The sequence below is a fragment of the Lissotriton helveticus genome, chromosome 1_1 (assembly GCF_964261635.1).
Source record: "Lissotriton helveticus chromosome 1_1, aLisHel1.1, whole genome shotgun sequence".
Classification (NCBI taxonomy): domain Eukaryota; kingdom Metazoa; phylum Chordata; class Amphibia; order Caudata; family Salamandridae; genus Lissotriton; species Lissotriton helveticus.
The window spans coordinates 230,703,442-230,724,463 of record NC_136057.1 but is presented as its reverse complement, the minus strand read 5'-3'; the positions used below and the strand labels follow the sequence as shown (position 1 = coordinate 230,724,463).

The 21,022-nt window shown below is 44.5% G+C and overlaps 1 protein-coding gene across 2 annotated transcripts in view; it reads right to left on the bottom strand.

Annotated features, from left to right (window-relative positions):
- The window catches only part of ZFP91 (ZFP91 zinc finger protein, atypical E3 ubiquitin ligase), a 193,257-nt gene that overhangs the window by 170,355 nt on the left and 1,880 nt on the right, over positions 1 to 21,022 (bottom strand). For both annotated transcript variants that reach the window (XM_078665337.1, XM_078665336.1), the window contains exon 2: positions 15,796 to 15,827. In XM_078665337.1, the coding sequence (XP_078521463.1) occupies positions 15,796 to 15,827 (32 nt within the window). The remainder of the gene's footprint in view (positions 1 to 15,795; positions 15,828 to 21,022) is intronic.

The window sequence follows — 21,022 nt, the reverse complement described above, 5'->3', positions numbered from 1 at the left end:
TAGTCCTTTTGATGAAAACCAGGTCAATTGCTCATCCAACTACTTTGGGAATCATAGCAAGGGTTATTGGTTCATGCTCGCTTCTTGTCATGCCATTCGGCTCCGTTCAATCCATAAATTGATATTTCTGCTAGGAACCCAGTTTAATCCCCATGCTATAATTGAGAAAGCCTCCAAGTGTTGCAGTCTCTATTTCAACAGCCCTGGATCACCCAGGAGGAAGACTGTCTCTTCTAACCTAGGTTCCCAGCATGGAGAATTGTAGTCCATTTTAATTTGCCACAAGCAAAAACTTCCCCATTTTGAAATTATGGAAGTGCAATTCTGCTCTAATCTGAATAACAATTTGGAATAAACTGCAGTTTGATTATTTTAAAGGGCTGCCATCAAGTGAGAAGACTTACAACCCCAACCAGAGTGGCTTCAAACATAGATCACACCACGCCGTAGAGATCATATTGTTGTTCCGTACTTGGTTCCCGCTGCCTGCCTGGAATGAACAAGCAAGCACCTCCCACCTGAGATTCTGCCAAAAGCCAAGAAGGATCAATTCAATATACTTGCCACCTTCTAGTGGTTCTTGGTGTTGTACAAAGGATTGTCCTCCTGATAATCAAATAATAAGTTAAATATTGTGGGACTTTAGGAAGACCGGTCTAAAAAATAAAAATAGGTCTGGTTCTCAGTTCAAACTTAAATAGACCACTACATCTGGACTGAATTATGTGGGTACATCCCATAACTTTAACGTTGGACAGAAAATGTATATCTGACAGGCTTTTATGGACAAAAAAGATAGAATCCAACAGACTGGGAATCTAGGTCTTCTCCTGAAGCGGACAATTAGAAGTCAAGCTTGCAAAGAAAAATGCAATGAAAATCTAGAAGTTATCTCCAGTGTTCAAAAACTGTAAGCTTTACTTTATTCAAATGGGAGATCTGGGACTCCATTCTGCTACACGTGTATATAATGTGTATGTTGTATACTGCTGAACTTTCAGTTGCATGACCTAGCTTGTATTAACGGAGGACATTTCCGTTGACACAGAATAAAAGCTCTGAGCCCAATCTACGCCAAGAAAGAGTCCCAGACTACCAGAAACATGCAAAGATAAACTGACCAAACATTAATGTAAGGACAGAAGCAAAGTTACATGGGACGAGCAAAGATATATATGTTAAAACAGAGGTCTTTACCAAGTATAAGTTAAAGTCCAAAAACACAGCCCCACTGATAACAGACCAACAAAACTCCTCTAAACAGAGCTCATACTATATTAATACATAAGATGCCACAGCATAAGCACTCCCTGCCATTTGGCCAATTTGACTATGTGGAAATAGCACAAACAACAATTTTCAGATTGACATGAACGACAAATGGGTTACAAAGACTAGAACGCAGTGCACTGCTGAAGCAACATCAAAAACTATGCATGAACATTCCCATGCCACAATGCATAGATGCAACAAAATAAATCCACCCAATTAACACACAAAGCCACTCTAGCGAGTATGAACATATTACAATAATAAAAGCATAGTTTCAATGCAGCAGCAACTTGCACACAATTACAGCATGCAGGGCAACACACTTTGACGCTAACACAAAGTAGTGAGATTGTCAACGGTAAAATATGCAAGCAGCAATTCTAAATCCAACCTACCCTGTGCACTACCTTGGTGCCAACTCTATGGCAACCAAGCCAAAACAGACAGATTAAAATGGGCTTGCCTCTGTACCTACCAATACCACATCGGTGTAGCAATACCTCCAAAACAATTTCCACTGGCTGCATGTTAACAAGAGACAGTGCTCGTAGGAGATTGATAACATAGCAAATGCCTCTGAAACAAAACACTCATTAAGCCGAAAAGAAAGATTCCCCATCTACAAGCGAGTAGCACAACTTGGTTGGACAGAGGTGGCTGCCCAGGTAGAAACAAATGCACATCTGACTCCAGCAGAAGTGGTACCTTGCTCTCAAACAAAACTCTGCCTGTGACAATAGACCCTTGTAAGGCATCTAAAGGGGTCAATTTAGAAACCAAATTGGCAAAGATTAACAACTGCTAGCTCTAGATCTGTATATTGCACTTGCTAAAAACCAGCACATATTCCATCGGCAGTTCATAATCATTGACTTATGTAAGACTCCTGCAACTCCCCTTGCCAAAGCCCAGCACAGATACATCTATCAGCAAAGTCAACAGAGGTAGTCCAACCACACCACACTGCAGTAGAATAATACAGGCATCATGCCCCAGAATGGCACTGGCCTGCAATGCTCATTCAGTGGTGTTAACCTTGAAGGAACTTGCATACTGTAGTTGGCTTGCATGTCTACATTGTTCTCTGCTCACAACATTTAAACTGTGCTACACGATAGGTGCTCGACTACAGCATATATAACGCTCTCCTAACCAGAGATGAAGTAATCCATGCCACCAGATATTGCTAGACCTCATCTGGATTCAATACAGTTGAGCATCCCGTCATTATCCGCTCCCTTGAGTGTTGAGTGGAACTCAACTGTTATGTTCTTCACTGGTTCTCGTCCTACTTTTCCAATTAACACTAGTTAGCCCACATGGCGGCATCCAATGCCACAAAAGATCCCCATCACCTGTGTAGACACCAAGGGCTGAATGAAGTCACCCGTCAGCCCTCTTCTACATGGGAAGAACTCACAGATAACATCAACATTCACCAAAATGCACATAACACGCAAATCTACTTGAAAGTCTTCTGTGCTCCAAACGTGAAACGCCTCAAGCACGGCCTGCACCTTATCCAGTCCTGGGTTTCCAGTGCCTACATGAAGCTCAACCCACCAAGGCAGAATTCCTGTAATTTGCCAAAGACAACAAGCAAGAAATAGTACAATCCTGGCTCAATTATATGAATCTTGACAGCTTCAAGCCCCAACTTTCACTACATGCCATTTCAATTGAGCTCTCTTTGGACACAGACCTCCACAAACACACTGACAAAAACAACAAAAAAAAGACTGCCAAGTATTAACTAATTTCTAAAGAATGTGAAAGCCTTCTTGGAGTCCTCATACTCTTGCATCTAGATGGTGGCAATATCCGTCTCCACAGCTCCCCAGACTCCATATTGGTCCACGGTAGGGGCATCATACATGCCACAGCACTTACCATCTAGGGCCCGGAGAAATACGGTCATATCTTCCCCTTCCTGGAGTAACTCCACTGCACCCCTTATTGACCGGCACCATCATCAAAACCATCTGCACCATTAACAAAGCCATAACAACCAGCACCCCTGTTTATCTTGCAGACAAGCTTGGCCCAACGTAAGTATAGGAAAGAGTTGCAGAATGTTTCTAGAATGCAGCTACCTTTATCACTCATGGACCACATGCTTTCCTATGACAGTGTACAAACCTCCATAAGTTGGCAGGGTATGCTCAGATGTGAGTCCTTTGCTCACTTTGCCACTGGATTCAAGCAAGCCTGGCTGAAGACGGCTGCAATGCCAGAAACCGGTCCTAGGAAGCTTGAATCCGGTCCAGGGAAGGCATGGCTTGGCAGTTCGGGCTGGACTGCTCCCATGAGGCACAGGGTCAGACTGATTTGCATATGGCCATGTCTGAACTGGGGTGGCAGAGTGGGCTAAAGAACGGTGATGGATTAAACCCAGATCTGTTGACTGGGTGTGAGTGTTTGATTAGTTCAGATGCTCCGTCCATCACCACCCCCTTTTGTACCTCAGTGTACAAACCTCAGCTGCCTCTTGGCTAGGTTTGCACTCTAGATGAACACCAAGTACACACATTCAGATATCTATACATGAACCAGATTAATATGAACCATGATCACTGTGCCCCTTGCAACAAGGGTCTGTAATCAAATGTCCAAAGTTCATACTTCTAGGCATAAACTGCAGGAACCACTTATCAAAGTTCACAATGCTTCTGGGGTGATGGGGAAATTAACATTGCAGACTGTCAAAGTGTCAGGGCCAAGCAGTGGCTGTAACAAACACATATACCACTGTCATTTCAGTAGAAGGCAGAATTCCCACAGGCCAATAAACTGAAAGGCAGGTATAGGGAGACAGCACAAGTGATGATAAAGAGTTGTTAGAAAAGCCACACAGCATCTGGCTCCTCGATCGGGATCAGACGTGACAGTCTCTGCCCAGGAAAGAGCCAGTCACTGGATTTCTTCTTCTGGTTAGAAGTCCAAACAGGATCATGCTCCTTGTTGGGGTTCAAAAATGTGTGCCTGTGGCCTAGAAACGAGCCCAACACTGTTTGGATTTTTTTTTATTTTATTAAGCTAAAGAAAAGCAATATACGATCTGGCTTCTTGCTGATGTTGCAGGAATGAAACCACAGCAGGTGGATTGATTTATAGAACGAGATTCTTAAATGCATCTCTTATAACAATGGTGACAGTAATTACTGCAAAGATACCCAGCAGCTGGAACTCCAACAATTCATGTTTTTAGACCACACACTTCTATTCCAAAGCACGCTGCTTAGCTCTGGACTTAACCCTTCATAATTTGTTTCCATAAAAGGAAACTGTGCCATTTGTATGCCCCACCTCCCCCACCACCACCATAATGTTTAGTATTAGGAAGGAAAAAATAAAATATCTTAAATATTGGTGCAAGAACGCACATGATTTTTCTCCAAGAAATCACATCAATAAAAAAAAGTTGGCTGTGCTTAGGTCATTATCTTGCCAGCTTTCAGGAACAAAATTAATTGTTTTAGCAGGTTTTCTAAGCATTAGTCGATTTTTTGTATGTTTTGTCATTTCTACCTTCTTGCAGTTTGTGGGGAAAACAGATGTGAAGCCTATGGATAAAAACTGAAAGCTATTCAAATTCAGCTGGGTAGTTCACTCAAGGTTTTAATAAACTAGCTGAAATAAAATGATAAGTTATAAATAACTTTTTAATCTGCAACTTTTTGCCATGATGGCCAATTTACCAAATGAGAATACCGCCAAGTCCGTCAGACTCTTCTGCTCACAGCAATATATAGTGTTTGTTAGTTGTCCAAATACAGGTAATGATTTTTCATTCCATGCATCAACGTAGTGAATAAACATGGGTATAAAGGCCACCAAGGCATTTCCTAAATGTACCCTAGGCACGGAATTTAGGAATACTGGTCATTGCATAACTCTGAATTTGGGTCAAAAATAGAGAGAAATGCAACTGACAATAACAAATGTTATACTATTCTGTGTTCCCACATTTCTCCCAATAAGTGTGACCAAGCCTTTTCTACATGACACTATACTTCCTAAAATGCAACATGGAAACATCAACTTTTCACCATGGAAAAATGACCATTTGGGGTTTGTATGTAGCTGCAGTATTTAGGCTCAGCCAAAAACTTAGGCATTTCGAAAAAATAGACAATCAGATGAATCTAGTGTGGTTTGGCTTGCATGGATCCCACTAACTTCTCTAACCCCGCATCTCTTGTAAACTTTCCTTATATTTCTGTGACGTAAAGATTCTGAATGTGCAGGAATCTACAAAATTCCTTTCACACAACGTTCACACTTTTCATATTGAAAACTATATTCCACTTTTGTAGCTCAGTTAGAGCTGCACAAGGAATAGATGAAAACCGCGACCATTATGAAATCAATGTGGTCTTCACATGCTCCCAAGATTGGTCATTCCCACCACTCTTCTTTTTTTTACTGGTATCTAACTAGCTTTCTGCCAGTAGGAGCAAACCCCTCAAATCTGCACCCAGGATGGCAGAAAGACTGCTGGGCCATTATTGAGAGGGGGTACAGGCTTATGACGGCGAAGGATAAGCGTTGCCCCCCCACCCACCCTTCAGAACAGCTGATGGGGTTGTTTTGGTGTTGGAGCACAGCCCGATGCTAGGGCAGTCCGCCCCAAGTCTAACTATATGAATAAATAAAAAATGTAAAAATCATTCCTCGCTGCACCCCTTGCAACTGAGCTTTCTGCACTCCTTCAGGCCCCACTATCCTTTGTCTGCTCTCACTTTGTTTACTGTGAGGTCACAATTCTGTGCATCACAGCCAGAAAAACGAGCATTCCAGTGCCCATTACAGGAACTGGAAGCCACACTGGCAGAACGAGGCACACGCAGAGTATGCGCATGAATTATTCTCTCCGGCGCTCATGTTCTGCTAATGGATTGAACGTTACGAGGTTCAAAATGAGCAAAAGATATTTAAATAACATGCAAACATTAAAAAATAAAACTGCTTAAAGGAAAGTAAAAACCAATATTACAACACAACGTAAAACAAGCACTGGCGTTGCCAATAGGTCTCGCAATAGGAAAGTTGGAGCTATTACAATTGCAAATAACAATGCATTTTATTTATGTTTTCATTTTAAAAACATAAAGGGCTTTGTCATTTACAAAACCAATAGCTCCAACTTTCCTACTGCGAGACCTATTGTGCACTGCACAGTGTGGGTGAAAGTGGCGTTGCGTGTCTGAAAGTGGCGTTGCGTGTCTGAAAGTGGCGTTGCGTGTCTGAAAGTGGCGTTGCGTGGAAGAGTGGCGTTGCGTGGAAGAGTGGCGTTGCGTGGAAGAGTGGCGTTGCGTGGAAGAGTGGCGTTGCGTGGAAGAGTGGCGTTGCGTGGAAGAGTGGCGTTGCGTGGAAGAGTGGCGTTGCGTGGAAGAGTGGCGTTGCGTGGAAGAGTGGCGTTGCGTGGAAGAGTGGCGTTGCGTGGAAGAGTGGCGTTGCGTGGAAGAGTGGCGTTGCGTGGAAGAGTGGCGTTGCGTGGAAGAGTGGCGTTGCGTGGAAGAGTGGCGTTGCGTGGAAGAGTGGCGTTGCGTGGAAGAGTGGCGTTGCGTGGAAGAGTGGCGTTGCGTGGAAGAGTGGCGTTGCGTGGAAGAGTGGCGTTGCGTGGAAGAGTGGCGTTGCGTGGAAGAGTGGCGTTGCGTGGAAGAGTGGCGTTGCGTGGAAGAGTGGCGTTGCGTGGAAGAGTGGCGTTGCGTGGAAGAGTGGCGTTGCGTGGAAGAGTGGCGTTGCGTGGAAGAGTGGCGTTGCGTGGAAGAGTGGCGTTGCGTGGAAGAGTGGCGTTGCGTGGAAGAGTGGCGTTGCGTGGAAGAGTGGCGTTGCGTGGAAGAGTGGCGTTGCGTGGAAGAGTGGCGTTGCGTGGAAGAGTGGCGTTGCGTGGAAGAGTGGCGTTGCGTGGAAGAGTGGCGTTGCGTGGAAGAGTGGCGTTGCGTGGAAGAGTGGCGTTGCGTGGAAGAGTGGCGTTGCGTGGAAGAGTGGCGTTGCGTGGAAGAGTGGCGTTGCGTGGAAGAGTGGCGTTGCGTGGAAGAGTGGCGTTGCGTGGAAGAGTGGCGTTGCGTGGAAGAGTGGCGTTGCGTGGAAGAGTGGCGTTGCGTGGAAGAGTGGCGTTGCGTGGAAGAGTGGCGTTGCGTGGAAGAGTGGCGTTGCGTGGAAGAGTGGCGTTGCGTGGAAGAGTGGCGTTGCGTGGAAGAGTGGCGTTGCGTGGAAGAGTGGCGTTGCGTGGAAGAGTGGCGTTGCGTGGAAGAGTGGCGTTGCGTGGAAGAGTGGCGTTGCGTGGAAGAGTGGCGTTGCGTGGAAGAGTGGCGTTGCGTGGAAGAGTGGCGTTGCGTGGAAGAGTGGCGTTGCGTGGAAGAGTGGCGTTGCGTGGAAGAGTGGCGTTGCGTGGAAGAGTGGCGTTGCGTGGAAGAGTGGCGTTGCGTGGAAGAGTGGCGTTGCGTGGAAGAGTGGCGTTGCGTGGAAGAGTGGCGTTGCGTGGAAGAGTGGCGTTGCGTGGAAGAGTGGCGTTGCGTGGAAGAGTGGCGTTGCGTGGAAGAGTGGCGTTGCGTGGAAGAGTGGCGTTGCGTGGAAGAGTGGCATTGCGTGGAAGAGTGGCGTTGCGTGGAAGAGTGGCGTTGCGTGGAAGAGTGGCGTTGCGTGGAAGAGTGGCGTTGCGTGGATGAGTGGCGTGAGTGAGTGGCGTTGCGTGAGTGAGGGGCGTTGCGTGGGTGAGTGGCGTTGCGTGGGTGAGTGGTGTTGCGTGTGTGTGGTGTTGCGTGTGTGTGGTGTTGCGTGTGTGTGGTGTTGCGTGTGTGTGGTGTTGCGTGTGTGTGGTGTTGCGTGTGTGTGGTGTTGCGTGTGTGTGCATCAGCTAAGCCAACCAAACGTAAATATTCTGCGTGCAGTGGAGTGCGAAGGGCAGCACGAAGAGCAGCACGAGTCTCTAATGTAAAATAAATACGCTGTGAGTAGTGAAGCGTGAAGGAGACCTCGAGCCTTCAAACTGAAAGGGAAAAGGCGCGAGGATCAAAAAGCGACGAATATCTTATGCTGGAAACACATTATATGAAATGCTACTGCTGCTAATTAAATATAAATAAAAAGTGTTTAGGGAGTCACGGCTGCCGAGAGTAACAAGGCAGTGCTGGGAGGGGGGCTGCGCACCAACTGAAGTGCTCTGGTTGCACGGCCTGCGGCCGTGTGAAGTGATAAGACTTTGAAGTATGTCACGGCGCCTGAGGGGAGAGCAGAGAGAAGAGAAGGCGACATGCTGTGACGGAGGTGTGAGAGGTCTGGCAGGGAACAGATGGCCTGGCCGTAAAGCAGGGGGCGGGGCAGCGCTGTGGTAGCCTGTGGGAGGATGATTGATGCATTTGATGTGGAGAGGGAGGAGAGCCTTTTGCGAGCCTTGTGCTGGAGAAATGCTGCCTGGTGCACCTTTTGTTAAGTAGAGTCTAAAAAAGCATTTTAAATGCACTAAAGATTTATCAAGTCCCACTCTTAAAAGGCGGAGTGCTGCTACGGGATGGGGAGGGGGAGGAGAAATGAAAGGAAAGGCTGTGTTTGCGGGGAGAGAGAGGAGAGGTGCTGGTGTGGGAGGAGTGCTGCTACGGCAAGGCTGTGTTTGCGGGGAGAGAGAGGGGAGGTGCTGGTGTGGGAGGGGGGAGGTGCTGGTGTGGGAGGAGTGCTGCTACGGCAAGGCTGTGTTTGCGGGGAGAGAGAGGGGAGGTGCTGGTGTGGGAGGTGGGAGTTGCTGGTGTGGGAGGAGTGCTGCTAGGGGAGGAGAAGCCCTGGCCGTGAATGCTCGTGCATGTTTGCTCACGTGATTCACGTGAACTGCAAGAAAACCGCGGCTGAAAGCCCTTTGGTTTGACGAGGATTTTGCCGACTTGAATTCTCGCTCCGCTCGATGCGCATGCGCGCATCGATAGGTGGCGAGACCTAAAAATTGGCAAATGTGACAAACAGAACGGAGATCGGAGTAACATTTGTCACAGCGAATGAGACGATAAACAGGAACAGAGTGACTCAAAACTCAGACACTCATGTCAAATGTGACGATAAACAGGATTGCACCTTGGAGAGGCATTCGTCACAGCAAATGTGACGATAAACAAGAACAGAGTGACTGAAAATATGTGCGCTTGTGTTACGGGCGGAAACCAATGAAAACGAGGGCGAGTGCATCAGAGAGGGGGTGGGGAGAAGCAAAACAGTGACAGAGAGCAACACCATATTAAGCACCAACTTTAAATGTCAAAAACTTTACACAAAGCTCCAGTACCGTAGTTTCTTTTTTTTATAGACTGTAGGTAATTATTGAGCGGGCACCGGGGAGAACTATTGGGCGGAGAGTGGCCAGTAAGACGTGCACTGACCGGCGAAATCATTAACAGGATCTGGCACTCATCAATACCCCCTGTAATCGTGACAAACAGTATGCCTTCCGGTTTTCACAAAAATTGAAACAGAGAATCCTTAGAATTTTTTGCAATTAAGTTTCCACCCAGAATGTCAAACCTCTGTACAGCGGACGTTGATTCAGTGTTTTTCATGAAGATTAAGTCAATATTAAAGCAGGAACAAAACAATTTTACATCTCTTATTAGGTAGCACCAGGTTAAAACATATAATGATTGGTCAAACTAGCCAATAATCTTGAAAGTATTTCAAATGTTACCTGGGTACAGTGTGGCAATGAAGAGCCAAGGGACTACTAGCATATATGGCGATCTCTCATTCCAACATAGCGCTGCGCTACATTCCCGGTTTCCTCCCGTCCTAGACAGGCTCGCACCGGCCATGTAGCTAACATACACGGCGATCTGAGGCTATAAAGACAAGAGACTAATGGCCCACAGATCATTTTGAAAGTTAGCTGCATGTTTGCAACACTTAAGACAAAAAATACAACAATCCTAAAACACAGACCGAAGCAAAAGAAAAAACTGTGCGCCAAAACGAAAATAAATGGCCAGATGGGAAATGCTAAATGTAAGAGGGCCAGGCTCCATATGAGGCAGCACCACAGCAGAAGGGGGGACAAATACAACTGATTCCCCATAGAAAAGCAAGGATTTTCCAAAGGGCACTCAAAGGAAACAATGAAAAGTGATGGGGGTGCTCCAAGCCCACAGAGTAGATATAGCATGTCTCAAAGAGACAGTGCATGCACTGCCTATACGAGACCTGAAAACCCCTTGGCGCAAGGGAAGCTCTACTTTTGAAAATAAATTGCTTCTAGTGCTTGCATCTCCTCCTTTAATGAGGACGACCCAGTGACATGGCACTATGGAGATAACAAGCTGGATGTCAATTGGTCCTCAACCATATTAAAGAGGTTAAAAGTGGAAAGCAACATACAAAAGTAGATCTCAGATTGGTCAAATCTCTCACCATGCATTAATTGCCCTGTAAACTGCAGGAATTAGTAATCCGCGTCACATCACACCAGATATGGGCTGCGTAAGCGAGGAAGTAGAACCAAAACACGCCGGGGATCATATGGTAAGAAAGGCCAGGCTAGCGCAGCCCTAAGGTAGTTAGGACTCTCGCAGCAGACATAGAAAAAAACATAGCCAATAGGTCTCGCTTTTTGGACCTTACAAGTATTTAGTTATGCAGCACAATATCCTTGGTGCAACAACAATTGTTGCATGGCTAAACACTGATAAAGTCCCAAAGGCGAGAACTATTGTCTATGCCAATACTTGTTTAAACGTATGCTGATAAAATTTTGTACAATCCCACGCATACACACATTCAAATACACATACACTGGTGAAGGCTCGCAGACACACAGAACCAATATGTACATGCTCTCAGACATACACATTAGGAGAAACTTACCAGAGGCAGTCTTTGGCATGCACTTGTGGGTGAGGTTTTGTTGGTGTTTGGCTGCACCTAGTTCGGGGATGTAGTTGAAGGAGAACAGTGTACAGAATAGGGGTGTTGGGGCAGAATGAAGAGGCAGGACAAAATGGACGGGGTGAAAGTGAAGAGAGGGCAAAAAATGGAGAATGGACTGAGATGCAGATAGAGAACAGAAAAAGGAGGGTGAAAAGAAGGAGAGAAGTAATCCGAATAGGTAGAGGGAAGAATAAGAGAAAGAGATACGTTGGGTGGAGGAGATTCAATAGAAACCCCGGGAGAACAAAGAGGGCAGAGTTAGGGGAGAAGGCAACAATGAAACCGAAGAGGACAGGAAGCGTAACCAAATGGGAGAAGAAATCTGAATAGAGAGCTAAGGCAGAATTCGAATTGGGGTCAGAAGCTAAAGGAAGAAATGGCAGAATGAAAGAGACAGATGGAGTGGTGTGGCTCACTGGTTAGAGGCGGCAGACCCGGAAGCAGAGAACGGCCCGGGACCAGGGTTAAATTCCCGACGCGGCAGGGTCATGGACCAGGGACAGCGGACTCGATAATTCTCGCCTCGGTGCCTACTCTAACCAGGGATCACACTCGGCAACTCTGGGCATTAGCTTGCCTCATCTCTACAACGGCCCCCCACATTCGCCGGGGATGCCTGGTTTCACCTTGGAGATACCCAGTAGGGACCATCTCACAGGGATAGCCAGGACGGGTTCTCCAGCGGTCTACAGCGCCACGACGCCTCAGGGCAGCAGTGCGCTTTACAAGACACATACATACATACATTACATACAAGGCATGCCCAAAGATTTCCAGAAGAACGCCTCATAAGCTGCAACAGTTCTGGGATTGAAGGAGTATTTTTGGAAAACTGTTCTAAATTTCTATTTGCAAGAATGTGGGGGCATTTCAGCATGCATAATTGCACATGCCTCACAGTTTTGCATAGTGAATTAACATTGCCTCTGAGCAGTGGCACATTGTTTCCTTCCACGTAAGAATATACATATTTCCACGGACATATCTGGATATGTGTATTAGAATTTAGGAGTGCAGGTCACCTTTTGGGAATACCTTGCAGTCGCTATTTGAGCCATTTGCATTGTAAGATCAACACCTGCAGTAGATGCGGATTTGGGCCTCGGGAGTTTTCTGAAAAGGGTGCAGGGGATGAAGGTGTGGAAGGTTTTTGGGGTCTCTCTTGTGCCACAGACTAGGAAGTGTTCTAGGTCCATGTGCCAGAGGGATAAGAACGGGTTAATCATTCCCAAAATCCATATTTCGGTTTAGTGTAGAAAACGTGTTAAACATGAATGAAAACAGGATTGGGAATACTTGGCATGCGTTTATACTTCTATCGTTTTTTTTTTTTAGAATAATAAATAAGACTGCAGTTCACTTGGGAATCTTGATTTTCTCAGAAGCCAGTCAAGCGGCTGGAAAGCGACGCTCCATCGTGAAGTGTGCTTGGCGCTCCAGCTTACAGTTGTTTCTGTCTTGTTTGATGAGGAATACAGCCCGCTGGCCCATAAAAGGGGCTTACTGTTGCTTGGGGTTAATGAGGGGCGGTTTATGGTGTCCTGCTTTGATGTCCCTGAGAAGGGTCAGCGGTGGTTCTGGCAGCCTCGGCAACAGTATAAAGCAAGGAGATTTACCCGCGGAGTCTAACAGATGTTGATCCGGGGTAAGTTCTTCTCGTAAATTAGTTCTGAAAGGATGTGTTACTTCTGGGTCAGCAGACACTGCAAGAGAGCAAAGCGAGCGACTTAAAGCAATAACTTGCAACGTAAACACTGCCTGGAACAAGCGACACAGATTTTGTTTTTTGTTTTGCAAGTTGTGTGTGCGTATTTCAGACAGATGGGGGATCGGTCCATTGTCTATCGTTGAGTTGACACTAATGCCAGAGGCTGGGAGCGAGGCAGGCATTTTAGACAAACCACTTCAATGTGTTTTGTGTGGCGGATTTTTTTAAGTACCAATGTCTTACTGAGTCGTCTCCCTCTGATAATGTCTTCCTGGGCAGTACGTTTTTTGCATACAAGCTTGAAAACCGATCCAACGAGGCTGCCGAAAATGGGCACCGTGAATTCTGGAGCCAAGGGCTGGGATCGGACAAGCAAAGGAATCGGGGGTGGAGACGGCAGCAAGCACGCGAGTGGTGTGCGCGCCCAAAGTTTAACAAGCACGGCCACGGGTCTAGACATGCGCTGCTGACTAGAGAGGAAAGCCAGATGGCGCCTCTGCTCGTAACCGCGCGCCCACGTGAGTAACCGCAAGCTCTAGGCTACAAGGTAGCATTTTCTGAAGCCAGTTTACTGAAAGTTTTGCCAGAGCTGCGCATGCGCTGGCTCAAGCGCGACCTAAAAAGAAGGGGCTGAAATAAAGAAAAATATGCAACAAGGACTTTTCCTCCATCAGCAAAGAGAATCAAACATCTTGGAATGATCCACTGGCTCCTGTAGAGAATTGGCTGGGGTTCATATAGGGTTCCAAAGTAAGAGAGGTCCACAGACTTACTCACTTTCATACTAGTAAGGATGGAGCAAAGATCTATTCATGATCATGTGCATGTGGTGCTGGAGGAAGAATGCATTTTCAGAACTCTTAAGTGCCAGCAGACTTTCTGCGCCAACACGGATAGCTCTATTATTATTGTTACGGTTTCTAGTCAGACTTTGACACAATCTTTTTTTTGTGTGCTTTTCTTTACCTTGGAAAATCTCTCAAAAGATGGCTTGTAAAATACTATAAATGTACACATTTTTCCTATTTGGTACTATTGTAGGAGGAAAGTTCGGCAGTCTTAAAACTATGTTAATTTTAAGAGTTCTTCAGCAAATCAGTTAACTTACACCGGGTAGAAGACGATGCCAGGTATGTTCAGTTTGCACTCTTCATGATTAGACAGGTTTGGTTAAACACTAGTAGAGTTATAGCTCCTTTTGAGTTAAATCAGTGGCTTAAAAAGAGGCTACAAGCCACTGAAATCAGTCAGCGTGAGCTTTGGTGTTATTCTAGTTCTCACTGGAAGGAGATCCTGGTGCCAACTGCCAGGAGTGAGCGAGAAGAGCACTCTCAGTCTGAGACATGAAACCATTCAATTAAGGCATAGCAGGCCGCCTGGCCTTGTATGCACAGCTAATACTGAGGTTCATGGGATGATAAACGAAGAGACATTGAATATGCCCCTTATTTATGGACAAGATGATAATAGCCAATGAACATAAAAAGAGATATCTGGTGTTCATCCTCAGGCACTCTATCCACAAACGGTGTGGGACAGTTTAGGAGATTTAACATTACCTGCACCTCCGCGTCTGACATAAGAGGCACAGGTGAGATGGAGTAGAGTGTACAATGGGGTCAGACAATAGTAATGTCCAAAGTAAATATGGGTATGGGAGAACCAAACAATGTGCAGAAAATGAAATGTGAAGCAGTTTAAGAAAAGGTGACCAGTAAAGAGGAGCATACCAATGCCCACGTACAGCGTCTCTGTTCAACTTAGATTATCTACTATGGGCAAAACAAAGTTCCTTCTCTAATACAGTGAGGTCACACAAGAAGTTTGGATAAGTAGAGGGTCATACCTTTCTGTATGTAAATGATCAACAATTTAGCTCAAATTGCAAGCTCTGCCTTCTCTTACCATTGTTTGAAGATAATCCAGCATTTAGGGGATCTGCTTATTTAGATCTCACCTGAAACAGCACGTGTTGTCAGTGGTGAGATTTTTTATAAACTAAAAGGTGTTTGAAGCCCACCCACTGCTTACCATTTGTTTGCTACACTGTCAGCCTCATTTCCTTGCTTCTCCTTTGTCAGTGACGATTTCACTTTCTCTTTTTGCGTTTGTCTCTTCCACTGAAGCATGGACCAAATACTGATCAATTGCTCTATTACTGTTCTTCCGCTGCGCACGCCTAGACTGAGATACTTTTTTTCTGCTTCCCCCACTGTTGTTGCTTCCTCGTCATCATTGCTTCCACCCTCTGGTGTTGTTGCTTGCAAATGCTTGCCTCCCTTCATTGCGGTTTGCCCCCCTCGCATCATTTTGGCCTGCCTCCCTCCCCTGTGATTGTTTGCACCCCTCCTGTCTTTGTGACTCGTCTCCCCTCCCTTCACATTCCTGTCATTGTTGTTTGCCTCCCCATCCCTTCCTTTCACTTTGGCTTGCCCACGCCCCACTGCCTGCAAGAAACAAAACACTGACCCGGGCAGTGCTGGTCACGTCAAAATGCCTAGTTTCCTATTTTTTTGCCATGTTGCACAGCAGCCACACTGCTGTACAATATGGCTAAAACACATTGACACAGCCTGTAGCTCTTGCATGGCAAAGCCAATTAATGCCTGACAAGAGACGACACCATTCTGAGATCTACTTTGTAGCTCTGCTGGTAACGTACACTGCTTGCCACACAAGTATTATGCACTGGAATAAAGTCGGGTGATCCAGAAATGTATGGAATGGGAATGTTTAACTAGACACTTGGTGCTAAAAGAGAAAATCATTAACAGAGGAATTTATGCACAGCCTCAAACTGCTCAGTTTTAATAACGACACTTAGAGTATTCGGAAAACAATGAAGCCCACAACATGCAAGCAACGAAGCAGAACAATCTACAATGCAAAAAAGCAGTGCCCTTCAGGCTTACCTCTCTGGGGAGACTCGTCTTTTTCTACATACCTGAAAATGAAGGGGAAAAAAAGGATAGTATTAATCCAGGTTACCAAGTATGCACTAACTTGCTAAATGTGCTATTCTACTGTTTCTTGCCAAACTGAAAATATGTCCAAAACTGAGGAACAGTAGATGGTCTAGCCCATCATTTCGCCACTTGAAGGTCAGAATAAAGAAACATTTAGATCAACAATAAAAAAAAGAAGCAAATACTGGCAAAGAAACATTTAGATCAACAATAAAAAAGAAGCAGCAAATACTGGCAAAGTCAGTGCCAAGCTATTGGTTTTGCCAATACTCACTTGGACAGCATTATTTTAAAAAAAAGTTAAAAAGAAAAAAAAGACACTTGAAAATATTGGACGCCAAGCAAATGCATATAGTAAGGTATCGTGAATTTTTAACCTTTATAAAAAGCATGTTTTTTTCCAGGCGCTTTTCATGCAAGAAACTAACAGAATTTAAAATAAGCCAATGCATTTGGTTGAAATGTAATTTTATTTAGAAAGCTGAAAGTCCAGAAGAAATACGCTAAGCTGGAGCCCGTCGGGGAGAAGCATACATGGGACGGAGCTGGAAAACACATACACTCAAGAGTGTTTAATCAAAAAGATAAAAGTAGTTCTCCAACAGTCTAAAATGGGTAAACACAAGAGACTATGTTCCAGGGGCAGTACAAACACAATAAGTACTAAGCAAGCCATCAAATAAGAAATAAGCAAATTTGAGTGATAATAAAGCCAACACTGGTAAGCAACGGGCGGGCTTCACTCATAAGTTCTTGTTAAGTTAATAATAGTATTTAGGGCAGACCTATTGTAAAAAAAAAAAAAAACTCAAGAAGTTTAAGAATTCAAAGAAAAATGGTACCCAAGACCTAATTAAATTTCCTTAGGACCCAGCCATTTGGTACTAAGCAGCAGTCCAGTGCGCAGATTCATGCATCGGACCCAAATGCCTCAACAATAGAGTATCCTTCCACGTACCCAAGAGGAACCTCCGCTCCGCCGACCTCGCCCTGGCAGAGGTCCCCGCATCCTAAGAAACAGAACAAGCGGGAGAGCCTTCTCCTACTTCGCAGCCAAGACCTGGAACTAGGTCCCTGTGAACTTCAGACGCGCCCGACCCTGCACACGTTCAGGAAGGACCTCAAGACCTGGATCTTCGACTGATCCAGAGTTGCCCCCCTCCCCCACTAGCGCCTTGAGACCCTCACGGGTGAGTAGCGTACTTTACAAACCCCATATTGATTGATTGATGGGACTCCTGAAGAGACTGCTCCTTTCTAGTAATGCCAAGTACACCATATGCCTCACACCCGAGCAAAGTGCGGTATCCAGTGTGTGCCAAAGTCTAGGCTTCCATGCTGCATGTGGAACACATGAGATTAAACAGAATCAACTCAAGTCTGCTCTTTAGTTAAAACCTGTAGGAAATATGCTTGTTTCTGTGCTTTTAGAGATAAGATGGGAGGGGCAGAGAGAAACATTGAGAACACAGCAGGCAGGTATGTTTGGGGAGGAAGTAGCACATGGGAGAGCTCAAAAACACATGTACTCCTACGGAATGCTCAAAAAACTAGAAACAAATAGTTCCAGATGCGATCCACGGATCAATGGCAGCTATGCTTTAGGTAACAGACAAGAATAAGAAGAGGAAGGAAAGCCATTGAAGAAGTGAATAAATGAGACTGACAGAAAAGCCAACCATTGAAAAGCAATGGACTTAAAAAAGCCCACTCTCAAGAATTGATATTGTACACAATAGGTCTTAGATAACTGACCAAAAAACAACTTTTTAGACAATACCTAAAAATGATAAGCAAATATAGAAAGGACGTAGCCACTCCATCTATATGGGACCACTGTACAAGGACAAATGCCAAGCTATTAATGTTTATACATGATAGACAACTTTTTAGCATTCAATTTGATGGGGTAAACAGTAACAGATTGGGGATGGGCAGAAAATGAATGCCATTCTTTTTTCAATTACACGCAGGCTTCTTTAGAGATAAAATGAGATTAAAATAAGGAAAACTGCTACTTGTTCTATGCTCAACTAGCTGTCCTATCTGGGCTATGCTGTACAGCGTTACGCAATTTTCTTACAAGACAAGTATAGGAAATCTGCCTCTTCTGCAAGTATAACCCATATTTTTCATCTTTTATGGCCCCAGTTTTGATGGCTTTAGGCCTCAGTGCACCTTACCCATAGGGATGTGGAATTCCTATAGCCCGACGCCCAGGACATATTGTTTGGGTCAAGGGCAACAAGTTTTAATGTGTCTTTTGTCCTTGGGATAATTAGGCCCAACCCCCTGCAGCACAAACCCTTTGGCTGCCAGTTTGCAGTGGCACATTAAGGGTCAGGGAAGGGCACTGTCTGCAGTTAAGTTAATATTTGTGTGCATAGGATATTGCCGTTCAAACTTGTATTTATGGTTCATTAATTAAAGCCTTTATTATTAGGGTGAATGCTTGAAGTAAATGTAAATTCTGACTGCACTACTGTCAGGGGTTCCAGTATAAAAATGTGTACACACGGTTTCAAAGTTTAGCAATATGAGGATATGCATAATGGTCCCAGAATGCTCTCTGATTAGCAGAAGCTTGAAAGCAAGATTAATGATTATTTGCTAAAACAAAATGAAAGTAGAGGAAATAAAAACATTTTGCTAAACTACCGTAAAATTTCAGGTTCCATTTCATTGCAGCATCATTTAGTAAAATGTGTAGATGCATACTAGTATTTCTCAAAAATATTCATATTTGAAAATCAGTGTAACCAGTTTCAATAAGATTAATGTAAACATAAAAATAAACAAGCTTTGGCAAATCCAGTTGGTCTGAAATTGTTGTTCATTTTTTTTTTTTTGGCAATGCATGACTTGTTTTGGCATGGTTTCTGGAAAACCTTATTGGTGCGAGAGCTGCCAGACCCTCACAATTATAACAAACATTTGCAAAAGCAAAAATAATTTTTTGTTTCAATAAAGCACACACTACCACATTAGTTATTGGCACTGAACACAGCTACTTTGTGTGTCGATATGCTCCTTGTGAAAGAGCAGAATGTGATCACTCACAGTGAGGGAGGGTGCAGCTATATGGGTTTCGTGAATTTACAGAAGTAGGGCAAAAAATTGTACTCTAGAAAATATTTGTGAACTGCATTTTAGCATGAGCAAATATGCATGTGTAGATTTGCTCATGCTAAAACCTGAGTGTTTGCAAGTTAATTTTCCCTCCAACCACTTTTTTCCCCACTCTGGAAGAAGGTGTACGTATGCCATTATCAAGAGTACATTTCCGACATTTCTCAGTATGGGAAAAGATTAGAGAATAGTTGTTGAAAACCCTTAAATATGCAAGTTAGTAGATTTGCACAGACTCAAAAGGGCATTCCAACCCTGGAACTATTGCTTACCACAACCTTCAGTCCCAGTATGTAGATCTGCCGAAACGTGGCAACATAAAGGGATTGCTAGAATTCAAACACTTCTATGGTATAAGCCCTAGCATAATCAGAGAGGCTATATAACAGCTCTTATATAATGAGATTGCTGCCATAATTTGTCACCGCACTACATGGCACCCAAGGGACAAGTGGATTTTGTTACAGGACAAGTAGATTTATGAAGCAACCTGTCCCATGGACAAGTAGATATTTTAATAAATTCCACACCCCTGTACCCCGCTAGCAAGGCATAACAGTGTCTGTGCTTCCCTTTGAACATTGTTACACCAATTCATTCACAATTAACACATTTATCTTGCGTATTAGTACCTAGCTCATGGAGTAGAAAATGCACGCGGGCCTAGAAGGTAAATATCACCTGTAGACTTCAGCACCTATTTTGCATCTGGAAAACGCGGCTTTAGGCCTACCATGTGTAGCACAACTTGCAGTGAAAAACATGCAGAGCGAAACATGCAACCTGCCCAAATAATCCTTTTTGACAAACAAAGTAGGCCTTGTAGCACATAAGGTAGGGTGTATGCTATTTTATAGTGGGCAATGTAGAAAATTAATGTCACCATGTCCCTACAGTAACAATGCCTCAAATGGTATTTTCAATGGGTAAGGCTGTACTATCCTATACAGAAAAACAGTACAGACTAAAATAATAACATTGCTATCTCTGATTGAGGACCAGCTAGAACAATAATTAAACCACAATTTTTAATAGCTATTGAAAATACAATTCAATTGTGAAGTTGGATTTTTTAATAAGTATTACGGAAAAGTAACTTTAAAAAAATGTTACCTTTACCCTGCTTGAAGCTCATGAAGGTTAATTTGCATTAGCTCTCCGATAACTGACCAGCCCCTAGCTGTCACTTAGTGAAGAGTGAAATTCCTTCCAGGTACCTCACAATAGACCACTCTGACAGGTCAATCTGAATAGGCAGGAAAGACTCCTCTGAGCTCGGCTGTCCCTCCTGTTGACACAACAGTGTTCATATCTACCCAAAAGACCCGTCTAGATTCCATGTAAAAGATTGATACCTTGAAAGTGACAAATGCAATTCTTGTGTATTACCTGTAAGGGAAAACGGAGTCCTTCAACAACCAAACATCTGTCTTGTTTCTTGTTGGGTGTGGAGAGCCTGCTTCAAACTGGATTTCAGAGAGATGTGAAAGGACACTTAATTTCTATAGCATACTTTCCTGCACATCCAAAGTAGCCCACGTAAAGAGTGGCTGAATACTTTGACCATCTGGGAATTGGCCTGACACATCGCATTTTGGGCCTCTGGGCAAACATGAACTACTGAAGAAAGTAGGTAGGTCAGGACCTGGGAACTTTTACCACATTTGTTAGGGAGTGCCCAAGGGATACCCCACCCACTAGGTAGTACAAACCATAAATATGGAGCCCCAAGGCTCACCTCCTCAGAATGCTTTCTAGACATGGGGAAGACCAGAAAAGGGCAGGACTTTCTGTCTGTGGCCTGACAGGACCCTGAAGGACTGGACCAGGTCCCTCTTGGAAGCAGGATATGCAAGTTGACTCAAAATGTTAGTTGGCCACACCTCCTGTGTGGCTATATAGTCACAACACGCTGCAAGAGTGGCAACTGTATCTGGACTGGACTTTCCTGTTGGCCTCAGTTTGACACTCAGAGTCTCCAAGTTCCTTCCCTGGAAATTCTTCCCGTGAGGTCCTGCGGGATTTAGAAGTGCAACCCTATGGT